At 50.3% G+C, this 19335-nt stretch overlaps 1 protein-coding gene across 5 annotated transcripts in view; it reads left to right on the forward strand.

Annotated features, from left to right (window-relative positions):
• The window catches only part of ST3GAL2 (ST3 beta-galactoside alpha-2,3-sialyltransferase 2), a 46971-nt gene extending 32566 nt beyond the window's left edge, over positions 1-14405 (forward strand). For 3 of the 5 annotated variants that reach the window (XM_037816292.1, XM_037816293.1, XM_037816295.1), the window contains 6 exons: positions 1754-3056; positions 5330-5523; positions 9505-9684; positions 10766-10811; positions 11060-11179; positions 12007-14405. In XM_037816292.1, coding sequence (XP_037672220.1) covers positions 2718-3056; positions 5330-5523; positions 9505-9684; positions 10766-10811; positions 11060-11179; positions 12007-12180 — 1053 coding nt within the window. In that variant the 5' untranslated portion in view covers positions 1754-2717 and the 3' untranslated portion in view covers positions 12181-14405. Of the gene's footprint in view, positions 1-224; positions 379-1753; positions 3057-5329; positions 5524-9504; positions 9685-10765; positions 10812-11059; positions 11180-12006 lie in introns of all 5 variants that reach the window. The other 2 variants (XM_037816294.1, XM_037816296.1) reach the window with 1 other exon arrangement.
• Positions 14406-19335: the final 4930 nt, after the last annotated feature.

The raw sequence follows: 19335 nt of genomic DNA on the forward strand, positions 1-19335 counted from the left end.
ATTTTGGAAATAGGCAGTAGTGATAACTGTGCAGCATTCTGAATGTAATTAATGCCACTGAATCGTACACTTAAAAGTGGTTAAAATGGCAAATTATATGTTACATATATCTTAACCACAACTGAAAAAAACACGCACGACCAAGTTCTTTTCCCTGGATGTTGGGTGTGGCAGTGGGCAGGGGAAGACCTGTGAGAGACAGTGGCCTCACTTTCTATTTACAGACCATTCGGCTAAGGGTCATGCCCAGGGTCTGAGCTGCCAGATAGGCACAGCAGAACATTAGAAGAAGCACATTCTAGCCAGTGCCACTGGGAACTCTGGATTCAAGCCAGAAACCCATGATGGGACATGTGGGTGAAGCTTCACTCAACTCCAGTAAGTCAGCTTCTCCGTCTCCTTCCCTCTCCAAACTGAGCTCCTGGCTCATTCAAGATGCCCACAGGCCTCTTTCTGTGCCCTGACTGGTCCCAGGCTCTGGGGCCAGACAGATCTGGGCTCAAATCGCATTTCCACTTATAAGGTCACGACTTTAGGCAAGTTCTTTTCCTTCTGTGAGCACCACTTTCCCAACCAGCCTAATGTCCTCCTTTTTGGGAAGTGCTGGTTCGTTCCCTGATGGCTTTGTGGTTTGGCTTGGACCCAGGAAGCTGAGCTGCCATGAACGTAAGGGGCATCTGGGTTCCTTTAACATGGAGGCCTGAGAGACCTTCTCTGCAGCTGCTGGCTGCAGCCAGAAACCCTGAGGGCTGGCCAGAGCTGGAGCTTTCAAAAGGGAGGTGGAGCAGAGCTGGGCAGCAAGGCTTTGGGGCCAGATCAGAACCAGGCCAAGCCAGACTGAGAGGCAGGGAGGTTTAAGTGATTCACATGCCCTGAACCAGGGCCAGGGGCTCCACTCTCAGCCTTGTCCCCCTGACTCTTGTTCTGGTTCCCTTGCATGTCGCATGGATTCAGCTGCTTTCCTTAGGACTAGTGCCCATGCCATCCTGCAGGCCATCTTTTCTCCCTGCTCTTGCCCTCCAGGGCAGCACAGGAGCCTTGGGCCATCACACCCACCTGGAGTTCATTTAGTTCCGAATATACAGATAAAGGCCCCTGAGGCCCTGAGGGGTGAGAGGTGGTGGTACTGAGCCCGGGTGTCCTGATGTCAGATGCCCTCCCTCATGCCAGAGCTGCAAAAATGGTTAGTGGGTCACTGAGCTAACACGGGAATGCTTCATTTGTCCTCCACAACTGAGAGAAGAGAGGCAAAATGACAAGGACTAGAAGGCTGTCCTTCAAACTCTGAGGGGCTTCACACAGGCACTTGGAGGGTGCAGAGACTCCTGTGTTGAGGCAAAGGATTCAGTATTTGCAGGCTCCTGGGATCCTCTCTGGGCCATTTTCTCTTAGGATTCACCTGAAATTAGCTGCACATAGCTGGGCCAGGAGCTGCCTAACCTGGTTCTTCCAGTGATTTGCTTTGTGACTCTGGGGAAATCACTTCTTGTTTACCCACTGGCTTATAAATAAGGCTGCAGGGCCGATCTAGTCCTCGGTCCTCAGTCCTCAGAGGCCTGGGCATTACGGAGAGCAATGCTATCTGTGCATAGTTAGAGAGGGGACAGCCCTTTCCTTTGTCCAGCCTTTGGTTAAGTGGGCATCTCCTTTATTACCAGCTTTGTCCCCTGCAGGATTTGGAGGAGGGATTGGGGGCGGGTGTGTGTGCGTGTGTGATTTAGCTGCCCATTATTATTCTTCTCTGCAATTTTAGGGTCATGCTGCCACATCCCAGCATCTGACACGTGAAGGGGAGCCTACCAGGGATTACTGCTGGCGCTGGGCTGAGACCTGGCCTTGGGGGATGGGCAGAGGAGCCGCTGAACCTGGGCCAGCAGCATCAGGAGGGAGGCTGCAGCCCTGGCCGGGAGCCCAGCAGCCCCGCAGCTGACCCAGATGGCGTTTGAAGCGGCACCCCGCTGAGCAGCAGCTGGGACCAGAGGATCCCACAACAGGAGTGGGGGCTCAGCAATCACCTACGCAACTGGAATTGGGACTGTGACCACTGGGAGAAGGGCCAGCACCAGAGGGAAGCAGCAGGGTAGAACCTAACGTACGGAGGATGTTTGTCTCTGCAGCAGAGTTTTCTCGCGCCCACTGAGCTTCCCAGTCTTCTTCTCTCTGAGTTAGGGCCCTGGCAGAGTGGTTGGACCAGGAGCGCCTTTTGAAATCCGTGTGCTCTCTGTTGTGAGGAGCCTGAGGGCTTCCCCGCTGCAGGGTACGGAGGCTGCCTCGGTGTCTGCTCATGAGCCACAAGGACCCTGACTGCTCCAGACTGTACCATTTCAAGCCGCTGAAGAGGGCGCCCCCCAGAGCTGGCAACCAGCAGCAGCAAGGGACTAAAGGGCTGGAAAGGACTGACCTCCCCCTTGCCAGGGCTGCAGGAGAGGCAGAGCCTCTGTGGCCCAGCTAGTGACGGAGAGACCCAGTGAACCCATAAGCAGGGACCTGAGTGGCCCAGGGTTCCAGGTTGTCCAGGCCAGGGGAAGCCACTCCTGCTGACTTTGCTTCCTCCTTACGTTACGGGAAAGCCTGGCGTGGGACTTCTCCCGCCGTCCCCTGCCACGGCACGTGCCCTTATGCCCTTCACACTTGGCCCCAGAAGCCGTGGCTGGCCCCATGGTGGGCTGGGAGAGCAGTGGCCTCGGTGACCCCTGCCCGCCCGCCCGCCTGGCACCATGAAGTGCTCTCTGCGGGTCTGGTTCCTCTCCGTGGCCTTCCTGCTGGTGTTCATCATGTCCCTGCTCTTCACCTACTCCCACCACAGCATGGCTGCCCTGCCCTACCTGGACTTGGGGGCTCTGGGGGGCACCCACCGCGTGAAGCTGGTGCCCGGCTATGCCGGCCTGCAGCACCTCGGCAAGGACGGGCTCTCAGGCAAGAGCTGTGCGTGCCGCCGCTGCATGGGCGATGCCGGCACCTCCGACTGGTTCGACAGTCACTTCGATGGCAATATCTCCCCTGTCTGGACCCGAGAGAACATGGACCTCCCCCCGGATGTCCAGAGGTGGTGGATGGTGAGAGCCGTTGCCCTGCCTGCCACCCCCTGGGGGTCTGTCCCGCCTGTTTTGGAGTCGCTCTCGGAGTCCCCGCTTGGGTTTGTGCTGTCTGTCTTGGGGCCCAGAGCCTTGTAAGGTGGGAGGCCTGTTTGACAAGGGTTGAGGACTGGGCCACAGGTTAGTGAAGGGCAGAGCCGGGCTCTGGAAGGGGCGAGAGAATGCTCTTCAGTGCCCGCAGGGACCAAGTGGTACACACCAGAACCACCTCCCGAGTGAAGCAGACCTCGGATGAGAAGAGGGCGATACGTGAGGCCAGAGGAGGCAGCCGCTCAGCTCCCTTTAGCCAGGATGTGAGCCCACCACAGCCGCATCCTCTGACCTTTTGAAGGAACCCAAAATCCAGATTTTTTTTTTAAGATCCTCATTTGTAAATGTTGGCTTAAAATAATTTTAAACCCTATGTGTGCCACTCGTTTGGCACTTTCCAGTTGCTTGAAAAGATTTCTTCCAGGTTCCCAGTAAGAAACCATTGTAAACTTCTCTTGGGAGCTAAGGAGGGTGAACAGGAGGGGCTGGGGGACAGGTGTGCCCAAGCCTGTGCGGTCTGGCCCCTGCTCCTCCAGGTCACCTTTCTGCCCCTTTTTTTCCCTCCACCTTGCCTGTCACCTCCGGAGCACCCTCCCCAGGCCCTACTAGAGCCATCTGGTTGTCTCCCCATGTCAAGGGCAGAGCAGCATCAGTGCTGAACCCAGGGGCCCTCGGCCTCTGCTCCCATGTACCCCACGGGGGGACTTGGGAGGCAGTTCATGGTCCCTCAGTTTCCTCAGCTGGGAAGTGGAAAGGATGATGACTTCCCTTTTTTCTCACATGCAGGGATGCTGTGAGGATGAGCTCATGTTATCAGGCTTAGCAGAACAGTTCCAGATAACCTGCTTCCCAGCCCAGATCCCCTGTCCCTGAGTCCCTCTTTATCATGGCCCTCATTCATGCCTTGCCCGAGGACTCAGCAGCGGCCAGGTGGACAGGACTCCGGGGCCGGGGGAGATGCCTCCTGCCCACAAGGATGGGACTCGGCATTGATGAAGCACCAGGCCTGTTCCCCAGCAGACTCTCAGCAGAAGCGCTTCTCTTAGGCTCCCACACCCATCCTTTTGCCACGAGCTTAGAGGAATTCTTGTCTCGGAGCCAGGCTCCCTCTCCAGAATGAGTTCATATTCTTGTTGTCTGGTGTCCTTCCTGTGCTCAGAGAAGAGACACAGAAGCAGGCCCACCCCGTCCCCTGACCAGCTCCTGCTGGCCACAAGCCCTGGGGTAATGGCTCGCTCTACAGAAATCTTAAAGCTCGGGTTTGGACCTTACCAACTGGTGGCCCATGGACCAAGTTCAGCCCACTCAATGTTTTAAAAATATTTGCATTAGTTACTAACGTTTAGATAGGATATTTTTCACAAAATCAATATTTTCAGTTTCTCTTGAAAAATTGGAAAATATGGCCATTCTGGGCTTAACAGTCCCACATGGCAACAGTCAGCAGTTGTCCCTTTTGATGGGGCACTTGTCTCCTGTTTGCCACGGTCCCCACCTGCTGCTTCTCTCCTGTGTGTTACCTGCCTGGCCCCTTAGTGTGCAAGTCCTGTGGTGATCATAGTCTCTGATCTGGTTAGACTCCAGTTCTCACTGCTGGCTGCTGGTGGGAGAGGGGGGCCAGGGCGCCAGTTTAATTCAGGCCATCTGGCTTTAAAAGAATTTGTATGCCTGAGGGCCGAGGGAGTGGCTGCAGGTATCCCGTGAATATTGCCCAGGATGCTGCCTCTGTAACCATCCTGGCTTCAGGCCAAGTCCCAGGGGCACCCCTAAAGGCTGATTGGAAATGCGCCCCTGAAGCTGTGCAGGGTTTCTCTCCACATTAACCTCATTCAAAGTCACCTCTTTCTATGACTCGGGGGGTGGAGGGGGCTCTGCATACCAGGAAGCTTCTCTGCCTTGTGGCACGCGTCTCCGGGTCCCTCAAGAATGGGTTGATAGCACCTCAACCCCAGCCTCCTCCACTCCACAGTCCTCATGCCTGGCAGGGAACCAGGTCACAGAACAGACACACCAATGTGGGGGGGGAGCTCCTCACCACTCCGAGAGAAATCCCACTCTCTGACAGAGCCCTGGGTTCGGAGGCCTGTGTGGCTTAGACATTGGAGGCTGAGGGCCAATGTGTGTGGGGGTGTCCCTCCCTATTCACGCTCTTCTCTTCCCCTCCCCTTTCCCCTCCCCTCCCTTCTCTTTCCTAATCTCCACAGATGCTGCAGCCTCAGTTCAAGTCACACAACACCTATGAGGTGCTGGAGAAGCTGTTCCAGATAGTACCGGGCGAGAACCCCTACCGTTTCCGCGATCCCCACCAGTGCCGGCGCTGTGCCGTGGTGGGCAACTCGGGCAACCTGCGGGGCTCTGGCTATGGGCCGGCTGTGGACGGGCACCACTTCATCATGAGGTGAGCTCTGGGAGCCCGGGGTGGGCACAAGGCAGGACTCCAGGAGGGGGCATGGCCTCCTTTGGCCTTGTCTGGCAGCTTAGTAGTTGCCAGCGGTGGATGGATGTTGTGAGACATGGACACCGTTCAGGCTCAGGTCTCTCTCCTTTGGGTGGACACAAAGGCAGAATTCCAAGTCCAAATTTTGCTTGAAGCCTGCGCTCAGGTTCCTAGGCTCAGAATTTCTCTGAAAAGGGCTGATGTTTGGTGAAACTCCCACCAGATGCCCTTCCTGCCTGCCTATACCCTCCGTGGTTGGGCCAAGAGTGAGGTTCCCAAATGACACCCAGCATCTTGGTTGATAGTGACAGGTGGATGTTTCTCCTGCAGACTCAAGACCTGCGTCCAGGGCAGAGGAAGGAGCTATCCAGTGCTTGTTCTGGGCTGTTGCCCTCACCTTTATCTCATAAGGTTTAGATTACCTGGGGCTCTGCCTTTTAGAGTCACTCATTCAATAGCCATCTGTGCCTAGCCTTGAGGAAAGAGAAGTGCTGGGTGGGCATTCACTCAAGGCACGAGGCAGTGCAGGCCGGGGCGTGGCCAGAAGGTGGACATGTGACCAGAACTGGGGCTGCTCTGTGTGCTCCTGCACTTACAGCCTTTTTACTTTACCCTGGTCGGGAAATGCCACAGCAGGGTTTCTTCCACCCCACTCCTTGGTGGAGGAAGAACCTTCAGAATAAAGGTACTGAAGCATCTCTTAGGATGAGCAATACGGAAAGACCAGGTTTCCCAGGAGGTGGGAGGACGGGCTTTGTCTTAGAAACTGTTGCTGTCTCCATAGTAACACCAAGACAGCAATATGTCTCTGAGGCTTTCAACATTCCTTACAAAACCTTTCTCATGTTGGGAAATAGTGGGGATTGGGGGAGAGAGGAGGATGCTAGGCTCCATCCAGGAACTGAGAGCTATTTGAGAGTTTTCCCATCCTCTACTTGCTGGCACCCAGAGTGAGAGGGAGGCAAGATGGGAGCTAGAGAGGATCCTCTGTCTACCCAGAGTCAGTGGGCAAAATTGGGGATGAGGCTTCCATCACTCCGGGGCAATGGGGAGCCAGGAGAATGTGATTCTCCCAAGTGCCTGAAGCTCCTGCTTCCCCTGCCACCTGTACCAAGTGGGAGCTTTCATTCCCCACTTCAGTGATGGTAAGGAGGAGTAGAAGCCCTGCAGACCCAAAAGACATGGTTGATGACATTGGTAGTAGCCTAGTCAGGCCAGGCTGCAAAAAGTAATTTACAGAACCTCCCTCTGGGACCAGGATGGGAGATGTGGTGTTTTGGAGTGGCCCCGGAATAGCTTTCTGGAAGTGGTGACCCAGATGGTAGCCAGCTGGCTGCTGATCCATATAAGCAGAAGAGGGCAGTGGAGGTGATTCTGCTTGTAGGCACATCTTGGTTTGGAACCAACAGGAAGACCTCCTACCCTGGAAGCAGAGCCAGTGTAAACCCCCCTGGGAGAGCTGAGCTACAGTGAGATGATGGCTGATCCCACCAGTCCCCCCAGCTGTCTTTTCTCTCCTATATGTCCTCAGCCCTGCTAGCTATTCCAAACGGAGCTGGCTGTTCCTGCCTCAGTCAGCCAGCAGATAGGTACACAACTACTAGAACAGTGCCTGCCAGATAGTAGGCATGCCGTAAATATATGAATGAATGAAAGGGACAGGGCAACTAGGCACCAAACTCTAAACAAGAGCACACATCCACCCTGCCTGTGCCCCTACCCCTAAGTGGCCCGTGCTTCTTTGGCTACTGGAAGAAGCCGGGGTGGATAGAATTCTAGATTGTTTTGCTCCAAGTCACTGAGATCCATCTTATTCTCCCCATCCTGCTCTGGCCCCCTTCCAGGGTTTGGCTTTCTAGAATGAGTCAGAGCCTCAAAACATAATCCTGTCCCCAAAAGAATACCATGTCCCTTCCCTTTCCCTTGGAGGCTGTGAAACATCTTTTTGGACCTCTTACTCCATTCCCAGACTTTTGAAAACTGGTGCCTGCCTGACAAGTGGGAGGGAAGTGATAGGGGTGGAGGCTCTGCAGCAGGGCCCTGTGAAGGCTCGGGAGGCGGGGATCCTGGCAAACCAGCCTTGCAAGGACCCCGTGAAAGCTGTGGCTGCCAATTTAGTGGAAAAGGCAGCTGTCAGGCCCTCAGAAACCAGCCTAGGGTCAGCTGCAGTCCTGGAATCTGCACAGCCAGCTTGTCCTCTCTGCTCCGGGTGAGATGAGGCTTGTTTCTTGGGTCTCTACAAGAGTGAGCCTTGGCCCTGCCCAACTTAAGTGCCACTGACCCAGTTCTTCCACCTCTGGTTACCCAATTCTATCTCTGGGCTAAGAAACACTTCCCTACTGGCTCCAACACCCTCTTAAGGAGGTCTTCACCCAGCCCAGTCAGAAAGTGCCAGCCCATTCAAGGACAGGGCATGTTTGTTCTGCATTTACAGGACTGACGTAAAAGGCTGAGAGAGGCACCTGGAGACTTCTGTCCCTCCCTCCCGGGTCCCTGTGTCACCCCCTTTGGTAGTTATGATTCTGTAAGGTAGTGCACGGTTGTCGGGAGTGCTTTCAGAAGTAAGTGGTCATAGCAGAAAAGGAAACGACCGACAGGTTTGTGTTAAAAGCTGGTTTGGTAGCCTTTGGGATTTGCTCTATACCTGCTCATTGAATTGTGCCTTGAAGGTCTTCACCTTTCTGTATATACCTTGTATTTCATAATAGGGAAGGGACTGAGACTGTGGAACTGTAACCCATAATAATTTTTGAAATTACCTATATAACTGCTTGTTGAGCTGTACATTGAGAGTTGACACCTTTCTGTATGTACATTTATGTTTATATTTTACAATAATGTAAATAGCTAAAGTTGTGGAACTGTGAACCCATGACATTCTTTGAAATTTGTTCTGTGTAACAACTTGTGAAAGTGCACTTTGAAAGTTATCACTGTTATGTATATATGTTAAAGTTCACAATAAAAAAAAGATGAAGGTAGAGCTTTACGGATATATATTTTAAAAAGCTGTTGTCATTGTTTCATAAGATGCTTACCACAAAAGGGAGCTTTGATTTTATTTATCATATATTTTGCACAAATTGACAGGAAATGGAAGCCTTTTTTGCTTGTTATACCAGCAGGATGGGAGAACTGCACTGTCTGGGGTTTCTAGGTTCTTCCATGACAGCAGCAGGGAGACAGTCAGGGGCAGACAGTATCAGAGCTCAGGGCAGACGAGGACTTAAAGTAACAGGAACAGGCTGTCCTGAGGTGGCAGGACAGATAGAGGCGTCCATCCGTCCCAGGGGCCAAAGGAATACTTGTTTCCACCCTCTTGTAGGAAAGTGGGCAGAACAGCTAGGTGAGTTGAGAAGCTTTGGAAGGCTGTTCTTGATTAAAAAACAAATATACACATATGTGTGTGTGTATATGTGTGTGTGTGTGTGTGTGTGTGTGTGTGTAAATTATGTACACTTACAAAAAATATATAGAGTAATAAAGGAACCATTAATCTTAATATTCTTTCAGATTTTTTCTATTCATATACAGAAATATTATTTTCTTTCTTTTTAAATAAAAAATTATTATCACACTATGCAGTTATAAGTTTTCCTTTTCAGTGTTGTAATTCCCTCTTTGCACATAGTAGGTATTCAAAAGATATATATTAATACAAAGAAGTGGAATACTTTCACCCAGTCCAACCATTTGCTTTTTTCACTGAATAGTTCACGGATTTATTTTTTCAGTTGTTTCTGCTTTTCACCATTGTACATAATACCACAGTGTTTATCTTTGTGCACATGTCTTTGCACCCTTATGCGACTATTTTCAGAGGATAGAGTTCTAGGAATGGAATTGCTGGGTCAAAGTGGATGCCCCTTTGTACCAAACTCTCGTACCAGTTTCCATGACACTTTGACAGTTTCTTCTCATGTCACCCTCTTTTCCCTGCAGGATGAATCAGGCTCCAACCGTGGGCTTTGAGCAGGATGTTGGCAGCCGTACCACCCACCATTTCATGTACCCCGAGAGTGCCAAGAACCTGCCCGCCAACGTCAGCTTCGTGCTGGTGCCTTTCAAGGCCCTGGACCTCCTGTGGATTGCCAGTGCCCTGTCCACAGGGCAGATCCGATTGTGAGCCCTGCTGCTCTCAGGGACCATGGGTGACAAGTCTTCCTAGGGACTGGATCTTAGAATTTCTTTCATTGAACGATTCTGGCCACGGGGAGCTACTGAAGAGGGAGGCAATACTAGGGAAGTCCCCAGTGGGTTAGCCAAGGACACAAACAGTTTGTTTTATGTCACTTCTTGCCTGGTGACATCCAGCATACTGGTGGTGTGGAAAGGTGAGAAAAGGATCCAGGAGGTAATTTCTACCTGTGGGGGTTCTGCCTTCTGAGGACTTTCTTTAGGAGCAGTTCCCATATGACCATGGGAACTTCAGTCCACCAATTATTTTTTTTTAACAATAATTAAATTCATTGAGTTACATAATCACCCATTTAAGGTGTATAATTCAGTGACTTTTAGTATATTCATAGAGATGTGCAACCTTATACAATTAATTTTAGGACACTTTCATCACCCCCAAAAGAAACCCTGCATTCTTTAGCCATCACCCCCATTCACTCCACCACTACCACCTAGCCCCAGGCAGCTACTGATCCACTATGTATGTCACCATCTGTTTGTTTGTTTTAACACAGATGTATAAGATAAACTTTCCTGGCTTTAGTATGTTCATGAGCTTATGTTTGGGAGACATAAGGGATAAATAAGGGAGACAAAGGGCTATGGAGTTTCAGTCCCATCAACGCTAAGCAAAGGGAATGTAGGCTGCTGAAGCCTGGCTGGCCAATAGGGAAGATGGGATTTGAGGAGAGGTGAGTATCATGTCATTCTAGGCAGAGTAAGGGCCCAAACATGTGGACTTGAGATGATAAGCTAACTCCAGTGGAGGGGTCACAGCCGAGAGTTGTAGGAAGAAAGGTTGGGGCTAGATTACAACACTTGGTGAAACACCCCTATTTTATCCTGGGGGACATGGGGAGTCATCAAGTTTCTTAGCAAGATACTGTGGTGATGAGCATGCGGTAGGAGATCACTTGAAGCAGGGAGGCCTGTTGTGAGGCTGCCATCACTCAGGCCTAGGGGGAGCAGAGGCATCCGTGAGCCACGCAGCCGTCTGAAATACTACCTTTCTGTCTGCTTGCAGCACCTATGCCCCAGTGAAGTCCTTCCTGCGAGTGGACAAAGAAAAGGTAAGCTCCTACCTGCTCCCCTTCTTCACTCCCATATCACTAGAACACTCATGGCGTGCCTGGTCCTGAGGCTCAGGCTTCCCCCAGTTCCCTTCCTGAACCTTCAGGGTCCATCTGCTGTTGTGCCTGGGAGCACAGGAGGCACAGGTCCAGTGGTGGGCAGAGGAACTGTCAGAGCTGCCCAGAGCCTGACCTGAGGCTCCCGGTCCCAGAGACCCGCTTGTGCCTGTTGCCTTTTCTCCTTCTAGGTCCAGATCTACAACCCGGCCTTCTTCAAGTACATCCATGACCGGTGGACAGAGCACCATGGGCGTTACCCTTCCACAGGGATGCTGGTGCTCTTCTTCGCCCTGCACGTGTGCGATGAGGTGGGTAGGCCCATCTGGGGGGTCAAAAGCTGTGGGGACCCCGGAACACAGGGCATGCAGTCCTTCTCGGGTCTCAGGAAGGTGTTTTTGAAGGCAGAAAGCAGGCAGCTTTGATTTCCTCCATCTCTATGCTGTAAAGTATGGATCTGCATTGCCCAAACAACTTTTATGATTTTTACCAACTCTGAAATCACTTCATTAAAAAACTGAATTTATTTAAACAGGAAATGCAATATTACTACCACAACTGATACTACTTGTCATAAGGAAAAAGTAACCATAAGCATAAATAGACTGGAAACCATGTAGTTACATTTCAGCTGGCTGTTTTTCTCGTGGCTCCAAGTCCCAGGCCGATTTCTCTGTTAAAAATGGAGGTTAGCCATTCAAGAAAGCACATTTCACTGGTGAGCAGGGTTACTGGGTCCTAAAGGTTAGTACTCATACCCAGCACACCCACTTTTGCCAATAAATTCTTCACTGTGTGGTATTGCTTACTTGACCAGCTTTCCAAAAAAAAACCCCAGGAAGTTAGCAAGGGCTGTCACAGACTATCCCCAACCTGAGACATTCTTTTTGATGTAATCAGGTGGGTGGAAGGAGGACTGAAAAGGGAACCAAGGGCTCCCTCTGAGTCAGTGGCCTCAGTGCCAGGCCTGGGTGTCCCCTAATCTTCCCGGGTGCTACCCGCGGTCCGGGAATCGATGAGCTGTCAGCCTCTGGCTGCCATCCTGTGGCTGCTTCCCTTTCTCCTCCCGGACCAGGGAGTCCCGCGCCCGCCCCCCACGGTCACCGCTGCGGTGACGCTGCCCTGTCCTTGCGTGCAGGTGAATGTGTACGGATTCGGGGCCGACAGCCGGGGCAACTGGCACCACTACTGGGAGAATAACCGGTACGCGGGCGAGTTCCGGAAGACGGGCGTGCACGATGCGGACTTCGAGGCCCACATTATCGACCTGCTGGCCAAGGCCAGCAAGATCGAGGTCTATCGAGGCAACTGAGCCTGGCTTCACCGCGACCCTTCCTTCCCAGCCGCGGCCTCGGCGTGGACACAGCGCCCACATAGGGCGCCCTTGGGGTAATCCAGAGCGACGCCAGGCTCCGGGTCTGGACCAATCATGCTGCAGTCCAGCGAGCGCCTGCTGCCCCCCCGCCAATCATGAGATTCTGGGGGCCTGGCACCAATCAATGCTGCAGTTGGGCGGAGACTTTCGTTCTCCCAGCCAATCATGCGACTCAAGGAGAACTTCCGGCACTGGGCCTCGTCTCCTCCAATCAAAGGCCTTCGGAGGCGGGCCAGCGGCCGCTCCTCCCCACCCTATCCCACACTCCCTTGTGCTTTTGATAGGACTTTTGTTTTGGCGTTTTAAGGAGTAGAGGTTGGTTTAAACCTCGATGGGGTACCTGTCTCAGGCCGGTCTGACCCCACCGGGGGCGCCGAGGAGATGATGGGGAAGGGTCGGGGCAGTAGTGGCCTCGCCTGGGTGTCCGGCGGAGACGGGCCGGCGTCTCCCGCCCTGCGCGCAGGACTCTTGTGTCCTCGAGGTGGGGCACGAAGGGGAGAGCACAAGGCTTTCTAGTGGTCCAAGGGGGTTCTAGGTCGGCGCTCAGAAGTGCGCTTTAGCCCCAGGAGAAAAGCTCGAGTCCTTCCAAATCTGTCCAGGCCTCCAAGAGAATGTTAGCCTCCACATTTCCTTTATCAGGCTCAGGTGGGTGAGTGTCAACCCACCAAAGAAATGCAGTCACGGTGAAAACCCAGAGGGTGGGTGGTCCCTTCATCTCCTCCCTCTCCTACCAGCCTTTGGCCACCCTATGGAATGGCCTTTCTGACCAGGGCATTTAGTGTCTCTCCAGAAAACTAAAGAATTATACTCAACCTCTTGTCAGGGGGTGGAATTTGCTTAAGGCCTAACTCTGGAACTTAGGTGTAAGGAACAGGGTAAGGGACAAAGAAGCCCTGTCACATCAGATGTTAAGGTGCTTCTCACTCACATGTACCTTCCGACCCTCCTATATGCCCACATTGTTTTATAGTGTCTCCTTTGGCCCTGGGCCTCCTCACCAGCCTACTTGTTGCTCTGAAAATCAAAAACTTGCCCAGGGATTGGGCCCCCTGCTGCTTCATCCCCTTGCTCTCATACACGCATGCATACACGCAGGTACACCTAGGGAGAGGGAGCAACATGTTGAGAGGCTGGTGCATGCACCTTCTTCACCCTTCACCCATCCACCCTCTTGCTTGGGGTGGAGTTTGCTTTGGGCACTTAATCTAGTCAGCCTGAAGTTACCAGGTATAGCTGACCAACAAAGATTTTTTAAATTCTAAACTGGCATGCAGATAGCCAGGAGTCTAGCTGGGGAGGAACAGACTGGCCCCCCCTGCATGCCTCTCCCCCTGCCCACGTGTCCCCCTCCCCACCCAGTGCTCACCACCTGCCTCCTCCCTCGGCCCCCTTTCCATTTCCAGCTCTAGGAGGGCTGGGAAGCTAACAACGTAGGGTTGCAGCTGGAAGCTCTTTCCGTGACTGAACCCAGCTTAAGTCCCTAGAGGAAGCTGCTGATACCCTCACCCTTAAAGGTTGGGGAAGTTTAGGAGGAGGAGAAAGGGCTTCTGTGAAGCTTCTAAACCACCAAAAGGATCGCTCTCACAACAGTAACTGACACAAATCCCACCCTTTTTCTTAGTGAGTTGACATCACCAAGCACCCTCCTAGCCATTAGTATAGTTCCTGCAGCTGGCTGGGGGAACAGAAACCCAGAGGAGAGTATGTTAAAGGAGGATTGGGTAGGGCAGTGGGCATGCCTAGAAATTAATATATTGAGAACTTCGCTTGATTCTGTTCCTTCCCAATTCCAAAAGTAGGAGTAAAGAACGGGAGGCGGCTTTGGGGGACCTTTAGCAGAGTGCCTCTCTCAGGACTTCCTCCATCATTTAAGGGAATCCAAGCACCAGCCGTTCTTGCCAGTCTCATTTCAGTGCTTCCTAAAGAGGCTATTTTGAGTCTTTAGAAGATGAAAAAAAAATTGCAATTATGCCAAACAGTATTGAACAGAATAATTTATTTCTTTTTTTTTTTGTTTGTTTTGTTTAAACCATTAATAAATACCCATTTTAGAAGCAGGTCCCAGCATCCAGCCCAGATCTTCTTTTCTTCAATAGTTATTTAAACGAATATTTTTTATTTTCTTCCTTTCCTTTCTGAATTAAAAAGAACAACAACAAAAACCTATATAGTCAATCTTCTGTTCTAAAATGTCTTTGTGGATAGTAGGTATATCTGAGCATGGGCAGCTGTGACCAAGTAATGGCTAAGAATGTTGCGGGGGATGGGGGCGGTGAGTGGGGAGGGAGGACCCCCTTCATACATAAGGAACTAATTCCATTCACCCTACTCTGAAGTTCCCAAGACACTTAAGGTCTTTGCACTAAATAATCAATTAGTCCCCTCTTCAGTTTTCTCCAAAAGAGTTAACTGGGAAAAATTTCTCACAGCAACTTCTCACAGTGGCTGTCCTATAATCACTTTGGCCTCTCTCCACAAATGCTTTACGATCAAGGACTCCACCAGAAATGCCAGTGCATGTGGGCATGTCACGAATTGTGCCTCCAGCTTGGTCATCCATTCTCCTGGGGCGGTGGGGGGGGAGGTGGAGGTTGCTTCATCCAGGGCAGGATTTCCCCGTTTTGGCATGGTCCCTGCTGTCTAAACCCCACGTGGCTCCTTCTGTGTCACAAGAGGAACCAACGTCTTGCATGCAGTTGCTGGACAAGATGGGGAACTCCTTTGGGAGAGCTGTTGGTAGCAGATGAGGTTTGAATTTGGTCTTCTCGATCAGCCACTGCCATCTATCCACACTCCCAGTGACATTTGCTGCAGTTTCTCAGGAGGCACACAGGTAAGAGACTTGGCTGAAGGGGAAAAGGGAATGTCCTCTGTGCAGAAATACTGAGCAAGTGAAGAGCCCTCGGAAGCTCAGCGTTGAGGAATCCTGTAGAAGATACAGCCTCAAGACATTTATTGAAGCCCAGTTGAAGTGAGTTATTAACAGGTTTGGGAACTGGCTTATCCTAGGCCCTCTTTCCGTCAGTTCTAATAAAATTAGGCCCAGCTTTGCAATTATTAACAGCAGCAAGGGGAGCTGGGAGGCCTTCTCTCATTGGGCCTTCCCCACAGTAGGAAAGCACAGCCAGGAAAGCACAGAGTCTCTGTGTTAGGAGCATGTTTGAAGGTTTCCATTACCTTCTCTGACCAGCTAAAGAAACAGTGAGGGTGGGGAGGACACAGGTGGGGCTAGAGCATGACCTTTTTCCCTAAAATCCAGGTGATAGGGAGTCCTAGGATGCCTCCGCGTGCTCCTTGGGGAGCTTGTGGACCTAAGGGTTACTTCATATGTTTAAAGTTGATGGTTTGAAAAGGCAGATGGAGGCAGTGGAAGGATGATCAGGCAAAGGAGGGTGAGTGCTCACTTCCTGAGGCCAGGCCTCCTTGCTCGGGGCTCTGACATAGGTTGGGGACATCTGAACTCGGCATTGGGAAACAGGTAAAGAGGCGATACACCCTAGGTGATGATTACCTGGGATTACTAAATGTGCCTCTCAAAATGCTAGGTTGTAGCTTACTCTTTCCATAACATTTCTTGGAGGCTTGTGCTCAGGCACTGTGCTGGGCCTTTGAGGATTCTCAGATTGTGTCTGCATCCTAGGAGCAGGCCAGCCAAAGGCATGGAATGGAGTGGCCACATGCTGGGGCCCAAGTGAGTACAGGACCCACTGTGCTTGGCCAGGTTGTGACAGGTGGGGTGGGTGGAGCCCACAGCCCCGTCCTTGTTCCCTGAACCTCACCCCTTAGAGGAATGACTTCATTATTTGACCTGGAAATCTCCAAAGTATTTGAGGTTTCTTCAAAGAAGAAAATTTTACCCTGATTCTGAAACATTAGCCTGGCCCTCAGGTCCCCCTCCTCCTAACAACAATGCCAGGGACCTAACCCCTTCCTTCCCCAGTCCAAGGTGTCCCACCCCTGAGAACCACCAAAGTTGTGCCCCCCGGGAGGGTTTTCCTGCACCACTGTCAGAGCTCCCAAGCGGGTCTGCAGAGCAGAGACTGCAGCTCCCACGTGAACCAGGATGGGGCTTCTCCCCCTTTCTTAAGAGGTCCCGTAAAACTTCCCGTAGTGCCTTAGGTGTGGTTGAGAGGACTGTGGTGGAGCAGTAGGAGCAGGTACCATGGGAGTCTGGGGCACCTGATCTTGCAGTTTACTTGGGCCTTCTGTACCCCCTGGAGCCTGCTTCTAATCATACAATGGGTGCCACCATGGCCAGCCAATTTTATAAATGTTTGGTGAATAAGATAACATGTATTTCATGATGGACCACTTTGGTGTCCCATGATTCAGTCTCTAGCAGTGCCCAAGGGAAGCCAGGAGCTGCTTTTCAAATGGAGAACATATTTTGGCAGAAGGCGGCCTTGGTCTTATTTGAAAACCGTAGGAGTCAGGGCCGTAATTCTCCTATCTGGGGTTGCCAGAGACTCCATACCTCGCTTTCTCTTCCAGTGGCATTTAGACACTTTGAACACTGTTTGGTTGGCTGGGTCATAAGGTCCAGTGGCAGGACAGTGGGCAGCACAGCATAGACCTACTGCAGGACCATCTCTTGTCCCATGCCCCCACTCCAAACTGGTTGCCTTATAGTTTACCGTAATTGGTTGGAGCAGCACACCCAAATGTACATGTTGCCTCCAGAATCCAAATAGTCCTACCAAGTGTTGTCTTTTTTCTCCCCAATGTTGGTCAAAGTCTGTTGTCTTGATCCAGCAAAGATAACACATTTGGAAACACAGGTTGGCATTACCTCTTGACTGGGTTTGCAGTAATCTAATATCATTGTCCATGACCCATACGCTTTTACACCAACCAAACGGGAGTAATAGGATGAGGTAGAAATCACCACCCCTGCAAAACTCATGATTTGGCGGTGGCACCAATATCTTCAAGTCCTCCTGGGATGTGATACTGACTTTTGATTTACTGTCTTAGATTTGAGGTGGAGAGTAGTTCCAGGGGCTTCTGTTTGGCCCTTCCCATTGTAACAACTCTCATTCCATGAGTGCCCTTCCAGGATTGAGGAAATTACCTTAAGATGGGTCTGTGGTCTCACTGGACCTGCTGTTATGTGGACTTGAACCAAGGGTTCATCTGTCATTTGTCCTTTGTAAGCTTCTGCTCTAACTGGTGAACCACACAGGCATTTGAGTCTTAGAATCAGAATCTAATAGTCCCTGGAAATCGGGGTATGGGTTTCCCTTTCCCCAGTCCCTGTCACCCTAGTAAATAGGCTTGGGGATGATTCACACTAGACACCTGCACCACATCAGAGGGTCATTCCTCAAAGGACCTGGTGTCCCCTCAAAAAAGGGACTACATGAGCTGACTTAGGTCTGGGAACTGGGTGAGAAGTTGTGAATCCCCATGTATTGCAGGCTATAATACATATACAGAAAATAGCATACAGTAAGTGTACAAAAATGTACAGCCTAAGCAGTTATTTTAAGATGAACACCTATGCCGCTGCAGCCTGGCTGTCCAAGCAGCCCTGGAGGCAGTCCCTGCTTCTTTCCCCTGCCCAGCCCAACCCCCTTCTTCTCCCTGAAGGTAACTACTATTCTGAAGTCTACGGGCATTGCTTCCTTGATTTCCTGTGTCCTTTTTTCATCCGAACACAGAGATGATAGGAACATGTTTACGTATTCATCTCTAAACACTATGGGTTAGTGTTTCCTCCGTTCAACTTTATATAAATGGAGTTGTGTAGTAGGTACTTCGTGTGTGTCCCTTTTTTCACTCAACATTATATTTGGGAGATCCATCCACATTTTTGTGTGTAACTGCAATTTTATTAATTTTCATTGCTGTGTAAGATACAGTTCTATGACTAGCGGGACATAGATGGATATTTGGGTTGTTTACTGTTTAGGGCTGTTAGGTATAATGCTGCTATGAACATTCTTGTTCACATCTGGTACACACACACCTCTTTCTGTTGGGTATAAAGGCACAGTATATGTAATATATTATGTGTGTGTGTGTGTGTGTGTGTGTGTGTGTGTATGACAGTGCAATTGTTAGTTCATAGGGCTTAAGAATTTTCAAATTCCTTCCCAAAGTGGGTGTACCATTGAACAGTCCTCCAGATATCCTAGTTGCTCCACATCCTTGCTGACACGTGGTTATAAATCTTTTCAATTTTAGCCATTGTGGTATAAATCATTTTCACTTTAATTTGTGGTGATTACAAGGACAGCTAAGCACCTTTCATAAGTTTATTGGCCATTTGGTTGTCATCTTTCGTGAAGTGCTTCTTCATGTCTCTTGCCTATTTTTTATTAGTTTTCTTCTCTTTTTCTTAATGATTTATAAATGTTTTAAAAATATATTATGGATAAGAGTCTTTTGTCAGTCTTATGTGTTGCGTATATTTTCTTCTACTCTGTGCCTTGACTTCTCACTGTCTTAATGGTGTCTTTTGATGAACAAAAATTCTTAATTTTAATGTAGCCTAATTTATCAATTGTATATTTTATGGTTTGTGCTTTTTGTGACCTGTTTTAAGAAATCATGGATGTAGGCTCCTATAGCTCCTATGTTATCTGCTAAAAGCTTTTACTGTTTGCCTTTGAGGTTTAGGTCTGTTATCTATCTAGAGTTGGCTTTTGTGTGTGTTATTAGATATGGGTCAAGTTCTGGTTTTTGTTGTTGTTTGTTTGTTTTTCATATGGATATCAAATTGTCCCAGCACCATTTATGTAAAAGATCGTCCTTTACCCACTGCTTTGCAACGACATTTTTGCCATGATTCAACTGACCATATATGTTTGGGTCTGTTTCCAGGTTCACTATTTTGTTCCATTGTTGGTGGAGGTGGTGGTATGCATGAGTGTGTATCCTTGTGTGTCCTCCAGTATTACAGGGAATTATTTACTTTAGCTTTATAAGTATTCTCCCACCTTGTTCTTTTTCAAAATGAATTTTAGAATAATACTCAGTTTCTATACAATGCACAAGAATTGACAGAATTTTGATTGGGAGTGCATTAAATCCATATATCAATTTGGAGAATTTCCATCTTAACAATATTAAATCTTCCAGCCCATGAAC

This window comes from Choloepus didactylus, chromosome 22 (genome assembly GCF_015220235.1).
Source record: "Choloepus didactylus isolate mChoDid1 chromosome 22, mChoDid1.pri, whole genome shotgun sequence".
NCBI classification, from domain to species: Eukaryota; Metazoa; Chordata; class Mammalia; order Pilosa; family Megalonychidae; genus Choloepus; species Choloepus didactylus.